Here is a 10,384-nt window from a genome sequence, read left to right on the forward strand (position 1 = left end):
CCCGGTACGGGCTTCCTGACCGTAGGAGCTGCCAGCACCCTGGCCTTCTGCCAGGTGCTGCGAGAGGAGTACCCCGAGGTGCCCTGCAAACTCAACCAGGTGAGGCACAGCAAGGAGTTATCTGGAACAAGTTTTCTTGAAGCGGTAATCCACGAGATCCTGTGGTGTTTCTGCACGGCACTTCCCCAGAGATCAGCAGAGATTCTTCCCGGGAAAGACCTACCAGACATCGGGTGTTTAAAATAGACAATATAAAAGCTTTCAGGTAACACTTTACAATAAGGGTCACTAAGTTAAGGGTTAGTTAATGTTTAATAAGGGTTAGTTAATGTTTAATAAGCATGAACTAACCCTTAATTAACAGTTAACTAATGTGTAATTTACTAATGGTGTTCAAGGTATTAATTTATACATTATTTAATAGTTTATAAAGATGACTATTAAATAATGTATAAATTAATACCTTAGTTAACATGAACACCATTAGTAAATGATTACCAGACACATTAGTTAACTGTTAATTAAGGGTTAGTTAATACTTATTAAGCATTAAGTAACCCTTAACTTAGTGACCCTTATTGTAAAGTGTTACCATATAATTGAACTTATGCAATTTAACAGGGATTATATATGTATGCAGCAGCCATTTATACTGTATTAGCTTCAAGCTTGTGTTGAATGTCTGTCTCAACCCAGTCTTCTAAAGATACGTCCTCATCTATATCTTCCCTCCATGCATTCAATCTAGACTCAGAGGATTCATGAGAACCAGACACAAATCATACCAAAATGAGGTCAAACCCTTACGATAACAATGTCCTATGATTGCTACCCCCAAAGAGGAAAGGGCAGGCATAGCCAATGAATGGTTTTGAGAGGAGGATATAAAGCTTCTAAATTAGCCAAACAATATGTCGTAATAGCCTGTATCTGAAATAACATGTGAAAAAAAACCCAAAACAAAACAAAACAAAAAATACTGCCAGCCATCTGGAATCAATGTCAGTTTGACTCATTTCTTAATGTCCCCATTTTCACAGCGTGTAAATAAAACAAAAATAGGTAGCGAGGCCTGTATTATGTCCAAGTCCACTGTCTTCGGTGCATCTCAATGCTGCCTGATATCGGGGCTAATAATTCACTAGCCTTGGCATTGCACAGTAAGACAGAAAAGACAGTCCAGTCCAACAAAAATTTAATAAAATAAACCAATAAAAACGAAACTTCTTCACCTTGCATGGAAATTTAGTCAAGTAGGCAAGCCAAGGCTAAGACTATACTCTTTCTGTTAAGATAAGATAAAATAAAATAACAAGGATGGCATACATAACGTGGGCTGGTATGTTAGCTAGCCTGTGCTTCATGGGGGTGAAAAACTAACTGAGATAACGTTAAGCTCTTTCATAGGCCCTCGACAAAGCTCTCCACTGCTGCTGGAGTGTCGAAGGTGTAGGACCGTTCACCATGTGTCACCAGAAGGCGGGCTGGGAAGATGATTCTGAGCCTCTGGATCCCCTTGTCTCGTAGCTTCTGTCGCACTCCATCGTGGCCTCTTTTCCTTTGGCTCTAGCTGACTTCAAAACTCGCTCCCTGTCCTTAAAGTTCAAAAACTTCATGATGAGCGTTCTCGGGACGTGAAGGACGCGCATCATGGCCGTCGTTTGGTGGTGCAGCAATTCTGTGTGCTCTCTGGATTACCCAAAGGCCGCGGGTCCAGCCCCAGCGCCTCGGGTAACCACTTCTCCAGAAACGCAGCTGTATCCTGGCCCTCTTCTTTCTCCGGAATGCCCACCAATCTCACATTATTCCATCGACTTCTGCATTCCAGATCGTCTACTTTGGCTGTAAGATTCTTGACTGATTCTTGACCAAACTGCGCACTTTGGATAGAAGACCGTTTACATCGTCTTCAGTATCGGATATGCGTTTTTCCGCCTCAGTAATGCGTCCTGTTTTTTTGTAATTGTCGCTTGCACTGCATCAATTTTCTGGTAAAGTCAATTTTTCATGGAATTGATGGCTTTCATGATGTCTTTGACGCTGCTCTCGTCCACATCCATACCATCTTCTCCTTCCCCATCGGGAACGGCCACTTCGTCGCCGCCCTCTTCCACCTCCGAATTTTCTTCGTTGTGTTGTGGCTTATTTTTTAGTTTGTAGTACTCCTTTTATGCACGTTGCACTAATTTGAATGAAATTAGGATTAGTATTGTAGGATTAATGAGGTATTAGCAACGGAGCTAAAAAGTTGCGACCTCTCACCACTCCGCCATAACCGGAAGTTCCATGTCACAGATAATTACTTTAACTTTAACTTTTCCTGCTTTTGACTGTGATCTGGGAAAGAATCAGTGTTTGATCTAATAGGTGCAAAATTAAATCACCCGCTGTAAAGGTTAGTGTCTTGAATACATCTGCAGCTGGAACTCCCTAGAAACAGAACCACATTGTGTTTGGTCCTCTGAATAATTACATGAGTACATCCTGTGCAAGTGTCACGGGACGAAACATTTTCTGGCCAAAGAGGTCAAATTCGTACTGTGGCAGCTGAAGCAGATGCACTGATAAGGAACCATGTCTCTTCTTTACCTCTCTCCACCCCCATGGTCTTCCCTCATTCCCTCCATGCCATCCCTCCCATTCCATCCTTTTGCCCCTCGACCTCTCAATCCCCGGCAGGTGAAGATCGACACGGGCGTGGCCCCTCCGGAGCGCCTGGCCCCCGGGTACCTGAACCACCTGGACCTGGGCGAGGCCGTCGCCGCCCTGGTGGAGAGACGGAACACCTCGCACACCGTCTTCACCGTCAACTGCCCCGCGGACTTAAAATCTGTCATTCTGGAGAGGAACCTTTAGACTGGGAGACCCTTCCTCCGACCCTGCTTTGTTGCCACGGGGGATGCTTCTACGATACTATTACTACTTCTGCCATTCCTGTTCCCGCTGAACTCTCCAGAAACAGAACCGCAGTGTGTTCGGTACATTTGTTTTCCTCGCCCACAGTACTCAACCGCATCCACGCATACCTTTATCCCACCATCCTCTGTTGTTTCAAGTAATATATACTCTGGTATTATACTCTGGTAACTGTTTTCTTTGCATGTGCTGTTGTGCGTTATGCCTGTAAGAGAGATAATCCCAGGATTTGTAATATTCTATGGAAGACAAGAAACCCCTGATATCGCATTGGATCTGTGAAGTGTACTTAGGACAAGAGTAGATCTCTTGAGGGCAAACTGTTGGACAGAGGAGGTGAGGATAGTTGGCGCAGGGAAGGAGGGATTTTTGGACTAGGTGTAGCCCAGTAGTTCTCAAACTTTTTTTGTGACCCTTAAACTAAGCAATGCCTACTTGAACCCTGGTCACCGGCTGCATATGCAAAAGAAGCAAAAATTTGAGAAAAAAAGACAAAATAGACATGATAATAAATTTGTATAGTAGAAATATTTTTTTCCTATCCCATAAATCATCACACAACCACCCAAAAAATGTCATGCCCCTCTGGGGGGTCTCAAATCCAAGGTTGAGAACCACTGATATAGCAGAGTTAGGTGAAATCTCCCTCCTCTCCATCCTGCATAGACAACAAAGTGAAAAATGGAGAGAGAAATTTGAGAGTGAAAGTGTTCCGTAGCCACTGGTATTGGTCAAAGTTCTGAATTGGGGAATGTTTGACTGTAGACGTATGTGACTGTATGTGTCTGCAATCCTGGAAGTACGGTCAATGTCTTGATATAAAGGCTATAAGGGCAATTTTACTGAAGAGTGGAGGCAAAACAGTGCCTACACTTTTGGGGACCTGCCATGTTGAGGATCTGACATGATAGAGACCTGACATATTGAGGACCTGACATGATAGAGACCTGACATATTGAGGACCTGACATATTGAGGACCTGACATGATAGGGATCTGACATGGTGAGGACCTGACATGGTAGGGACCTGACATATTGAGGACCTGACATGGTAGGGACCTGACATGGTGGGGACCTGACATATTGAGGACCTGACATGGTGGGGACCTGACATGGTGGGGACCTGACATGGTATGGACCTGACATGGTGGGGACCTGACATGGTGGGGACCTGACATGGTAGGGACCTGACATATTGAGGACCTGACATTGTAGGGACCTCACATGTTGAGGACCTGACATGGTAGGGACCTCACATGGTGAGGACCTGACATGTTGAGGATCTGACATGTTGAGGACCTGACGTGTTGGGGACCTGACATGGTGAGGACCTGACATGTTGAGGACCTCACATGTTGGGGACCTGACATGGTAGGGACCTCACATGGTGGGGACCTGGCATGTTGGGGACCTGACATGGTAGGGACCTGACATATTGAGGACCTGACATGGTAGGGACCTCACATGGTGGGGACCTGACATGATGAGGACCTGACATGGTGGGGACCTGACATGTTGAGGACCTGACATGGCGAGGACCTGACATGTTGAGGACCTGACATGTTGGGGACCTGACATGGTAGGGACCTCACATGGCGAGGACCTGACATGGTAGGGACCTGACATGGCGAGGACCTGACATGTTGAGGACCTGACATGTTGGGGACCTGACATGGTGGGGAGCTCACATGGCGAGGACCTGACATGTTGAGGACTGACATGTTGGGGACCTGACATGGTGGGGACCTCGCATGGCGAGGACCTGACATGTTGAGGACCTGACATGTTGGGGACCTGACATGGTGGGGACCTGACATGATGGGAACCTTACATGATGGGGACCTGACATGGTAGGAACCTGACATGATGGGGACCTGACAGGTTGAGGACCTGACATGTTGGGGACCTGACATGATGGGAACCTTACATGATGGGGACCTGACATGATGGGAACCTTACATGATGGGGACCTGACATGGTAGGAACCTGACATGATGGGGACCTGACATGTTGAGGACCTGACATGTTGGGGACCTGACATGGTGGGGACCTGACATGATGGGAACCTTACATGATGGGGACCTGACATGGTAGGAACCTGACATGTTGGGGACCTGACATGATGGGAACCTTACATGATGGGGACCTGACATGGTAGGAACCTGACATGGTGGGGACCTGACATGATGGGAACCTTACATGATGGGGACCTGACATGGTAGGAACCTGACATGTTGGGGACCTGACAAAGGTCCCCAACATGTCAGGTGCCTACACTGACATGAAGCTCATTGGCTCTAAATAGAAACAATACACATTTCAGCCTCTTTTTCAGAGCTTTGATGAGGGGAAACTTCAAAGTTACAATATGCAACTTTTTTCACATTAAAATAACAATAAATAAAAAGGATATAATATACATTATCAGTCTGTGTGTGTCTGTGATCCTGTGTGTTCATGGATTTTCAATGAGTCGTTTTGCGGTGGAGATAAGCTGCATTGCTGAGGGTTGGTAAAGGGGTGGAGGTGTGTGTGTGTGTGTGGGTGTGTGTGTGTGTGTGTGTGGGGGGGGACCTCTTGGCACATTCACATCCCCCTAGCGTGACTCTCTGTCCCGTTCACAGGCGCTAACACCGGCCCCCTATAGGCCCCATTATCTGCCACCCGTTATGTGGGGCAGCGTGTCCCTTAGATAAACTGAACAGGGGTCAGGACGCCACAGCGGACCGGGCCGGGGTATCAGAGGGGGCATTGTTGTCTTTGTTGATGGGCCCGTCAAAGCGTACATGCTTTCGCGACAAAGAATGTAAATTTGTCATGCCAATAAAGAAGCCTGCATTGAGGATTTTTCGGGGGGAATGGGGGGTTTGGGGATGAGAACGAGTAGTAGTAGTAGTGGGGAGGGGAGTCAGAGGTAGTCGGCCAGAGTTTTTGTTTCGACCTTGTCGGCTCACAGCTCAATTAGGGCAAATTATAATTGAGCAGCGGGGGAGAATCGGCCGGACCTCTCTCTCTCTCTCTCTCTCTCTCTCTCTCTTCATCTCCGTCTCCTCCTATTCCTCCCTTTTCCCCACTCCCTTTCTCTCTCTCCGTCGCTGCGCGGCACACACGCGCTCAAACACGCTCGCACCAACGGCCTGCGTTTGCCTTCTGAGTATGGCTCATCTCGTTCTAATAGGAAAAGAAAACTGCCTTTAGTTAGTAAAAAAAAAAAGTCAACATGGAGCTCTAAAGAAAACGTATCGCTTGCGGTGGACCGACCAGGAATATACCCACAACTCATTTCGGATTGTGTATGTTTTTTTAAGAAACCACAGTATAGGAAGAAGAAGAAGAGTGGTACACCAGTAGAGTTATCAAGGGACTCTTACTTAAGCAGACATAACTCAGAGAGAAAGAGACAGTTCACAAGAGTTCACAAGAAAGCACAACCAGCCCAAAACATGATTTGTATGCGTTTGATTCAATTGAATATAGATGGGTAGAGAGACAGCACAGACATGACCCATTCCAATAGTTCAGCCTACGCCCTGTACCTGATGATACAACAGATCATTGTTAAAGCACCGGGAGGATTGGCAAACAAGGGAGGACGAACAGCTAAGAGGCGGGGCTGTCAAATCGCTCCTCTGCTTTTGATTAAACGCTGGAACGGCCCGGGACGCCTCCTCAAAACACTGGGAATGAGCGCGAGGGATTAAAATATCGAAGCGGGGTGGAAAAACAAATCTTGGCAGTATCGCGCTCTTGCCTTTCGTGAGAGCGCGCCGAGACCTCACCAAAGCGAGGTCAAAGTTTTTTTTTTTTTTGTGAAAAGCCGAAACACGCCTCGCGCCCGCTTGCCAGGCGACACCGCAAGGCGCAGTGTGTGTGTGTGAGTTTTTAGGCTGACTGACAGACGGGAGTGTAAGTCAGAAACCGGGTGGGAGATTGTGTGTGTGTGTGTGTGTGGTCCCAGGAGAGATATCCTCTTTCCCCCGGCCTCCTCATCACTACCAGGCAAAGCATTGTGGAGATAGGGGACAGAGGAGGGATCAGCCCAGTAAATGCTGTATCTATTTAGCAACAGCTGCCTGGGTGCATGGTAGCTTTTGGACATGGCCGGTATAGGCTTACACTCTCCAGAGGCTTGTGTCATATCGGCGGCCAGCTTTGAGGTCAGAGGAGCGACTCGCGAGTCACGCGATCTCCGCCGGGGCTGTGTGCGTCCCGCCCAGTTCGGGACAAGACACGCACGCACACGCGGATCACGGATTTTACAATAAAACACATTCACAAACCCACACGCATGCCAGCGTCACACACACAGAGTAACTCGATTATCATGTAATTGCTTCAGAATGTGGTTTTGTACAGTAGACGAGGGCCAAAATGTGACAACGGGGGTCGTAGATCATTTTACTGCAGCTGCCATTCATGTTTGGAGGAGCTTGGACACAAGGGGTTTCACTGATTTGTCTCGCTCAGATGCACCCTGTGTGTGTATGTATGTGTGTGTTTGTGTGTGTTTATACCAAATGTCCTCACAAGGATAGAAAAATGAAAAATCGAACTAACCTCCAAAGTGAGGACATTTTTCCGGTCCTCTCTTTTACAAGTGTTTATTTTCAAACTGGGGCTTGGCTTTAAGGTTAAGGCTGCTGTGTTCCATGCTAACACTTTATTTACATACACTATGTTGAGTGATAGTAGGCTCCATGCTAACACTTTTACATACACTATGTTGAGTGATAGACTCCATGCTAACACTTTATTTACATACACTATGTTGAGTGATAGTAGACTCCATGCTAACACTTTATTTACATACACTATGTTGAGTGATAGTAGACTCCATGCTAACACTTTATTTACATACACTATGTTGAGTGATAGTAGACTCCATGCTAACACTTTATTTACATTATGTTGAATGATAGTAGACTCCATGCTAACACTTTATTTACACACACTATGTTGAGTGATAGTAGACTCCATGCTAACACTTTATTTACATTATGTTGAACGATAGTAGACTCCATGCTAACACTTTATTTACATACACTATGTTGAGTGATAGGAGGCTCCATGCTAACACTTTATTTACATACACTATGTTGAGTGATAGGAGGCTCCATGCTAACACTTTAGCATACACTATGTTGAGTGATAGGAGGCTCCATGCTAACACTTTAGCATACACTATGTGGTCAGAAAAGCTTAGGTAAATTCCGTAATTTTAAGATCATTTCCTCAATTCAAGCATTTTTTTGCATGAATCATGACCAAAGGAAAGTTTCAAATAGATGTAATACCTCTTGCCAAGTTCTTTCTCACACACTGCTGACTCAGTGGCCTGGTTCTGGTTTGCCTAATCATTTGTTTGATCTGTTTAGCAGGAGATATTTAATGGTGACTGATCTGTTTTCAACCACAAACTTAACAAACTTTGTTTTCTTTCTTTTTTTTTTGCCCTGTTAGCTTGTAAGCGGCTGCCATGTGAAGCAGGGGTATTGAATTAAAATTCCTGCAGGTCCAGTCACACTAATCTCCTACATAGCAAAGGTGCAGTCTATCAAAATATCTAACAATTGTCGATATTTTTATGATCTCTAGGCCTACATTGCCATTGTGTGACCACTAAAACAGTGAAACCAACAAATAATCTTTTTTTATTGTCATTGTTTAAAACTTTCTTGAATCAGTGCTGAAGTGCAGTTTTTAATTGTAGGAAATAAGTAGGCTAAAACAGGTTGGGCTCTGATAGTTGCATCACTACAACACAAAGAAGACAAAATAGAACACAGTTCTATTTATCAGCTGCAAGCAACGACACATGAAACACATGTGGAAACAAGTGGTAAAGGAAGTCATTCATCAGTACTATTGTAGTCCGATTTCCCCAAACATGAGCAAAGTATCTTAAGGATCAAAATTCACAAAGCTGTTGGATGTATTATAACCCCTGGATAAAACATAGTTCATCTCATTGATATCCCTTCAACAAAGCCGTTATTTTTGGCATTTTTCAAAAAAGCCCATTCATATTTTCCATAAGGATTTTGGACTACCCAAAGAATGGCAGAAATGCTAATCTGTGGCATACAAATGACATAAAATGACAGCTTCTGCTTATGGACTCTATGGACACTGGGAAAGTAGTTATTTTTGTATCATATTTTGTTTACATTTTACCAGTCTCCAACACAAACTGCCAGACTTAGCTGCATATCGTTTCAGATTATTGACCATTTAGCTTTAGAGCCGCTAAAAGTTCATATTTTCTCACTTTTGAGATGCTAGTGTCTTCTATCACTCAACATTGTGTATGCTCAAGTGTTAGCATGGAGTCTGCTATCACTCAACATTGTGTATGCTAAAGTGTTAGCATGGAGTCTGCTATCACTCAACATAGTGTATGCTTAAGCGTTAGCATGGAGCACAGGTGCCAATGATCTACCGGGGACACTTGGATGATTTTGGTGTTTATGTTATCAGGTAAATTGCCCAATAGGACAATCTCCCAAAAAGGTGTATTGCTTTAGATTAAGGTTAGTTTAGGATTAGGATTTGGGTTTAGGATTAAGGTTAAAATTAAGATTAGGTTTAGGTTAAGGTAAAGGTTAAGCATGTTTTGGTGAGCATTCAAGGCAGAGTTAGTTGTTACAGAATTAGTTGATGACACGCATTAGAACAATGTTCCTGTGAGTGTGTGTGTGTGTGTGTGTCAGTGAGTCAAAGCAGCCGGGATGAGAAGAGCACTGTACTCTTGGTTACTCGGACCTCAAAAAGGGGGCAACTGACCCCGCTGACTGGGAATCGACCAAAGGGACTCTGAATCTGGGGTTCAGCTGGTACGGGGGGCGACGAGGTAAGTGAACTGGAAAGGGACATAAAGGAACACACTGTGCGAGAGAAAAAGAAGGAAAGGAAGAAAGGGCATATTCATGGACAGAGAGAGAGAGAGAGAGAAAGAGAAAAGCAAGCGAGCGGGGGCTGAGATGCTGGGTGGTATCCCGGCTCCTCCTGATTCGGAGTGGCATGTTGTTTTTTCTTCAAGTTCAGAGGCTTCTGTGGCAATATAGCCATCTGTCCATCACGGCCTCCTGCATCATGCACACATTATGCTCACGGCCCAAACAGAACAAACAACTGACAGCCGAATTAAGCAGTACACAAAGATGGCTGAATTCAGTTGCTGTTAGTGTTAAGAGTTGTTTTGGTGAATACTGTTTGTCTCTGCCATACATTTGGTGGGGAAGAGGGAGCGAGGAAAGAAGTCCCACAGAATTCAGATTCCCCACCGCCAAAAACGCCACTGTGTAAAATTCACATTTTCTGTCTGATAACTTTGATATTCCGACAATAAATATGACCTTTCTGTCGTGTCCTCCTCTGACACATATGTTGTTTTTGAGAAGCACTTGAAGTTAGTACTAGCATCATCAACAAAAAGAACAGGAGGCGTTGATGAGGATGCAGCAGCCAG

The 10,384-nt window shown here is 44.9% G+C and overlaps 1 protein-coding gene across 1 annotated transcript; it reads left to right on the top strand.

Annotated features, from left to right (window-relative positions):
- Positions 1-3: 3 nt before the first annotated feature.
- LOC139666878 (uncharacterized) lies at positions 4-4,776 on the top strand (the record flags this gene model as incomplete). The annotated part of the gene is made up of 2 exons (XM_071546218.1): positions 4-99; positions 2,680-4,776. Coding segments are annotated over 2 exons (273 nt in total), but the record flags the coding sequence as incomplete, so codon positions are not given.
- Positions 4,777-10,384: the final 5,608 nt, after the last annotated feature.

This window comes from Centroberyx affinis, unplaced genomic scaffold (assembly GCF_046629955.1).
Source record: "Centroberyx affinis isolate AG114_WGS23_722 - 3 ecotype Tasmania unplaced genomic scaffold, CSIRO-AGI_Caff_v1 ptg005180l_1, whole genome shotgun sequence".
NCBI classification, from domain to species: Eukaryota; Metazoa; Chordata; class Actinopteri; order Beryciformes; family Berycidae; genus Centroberyx; species Centroberyx affinis.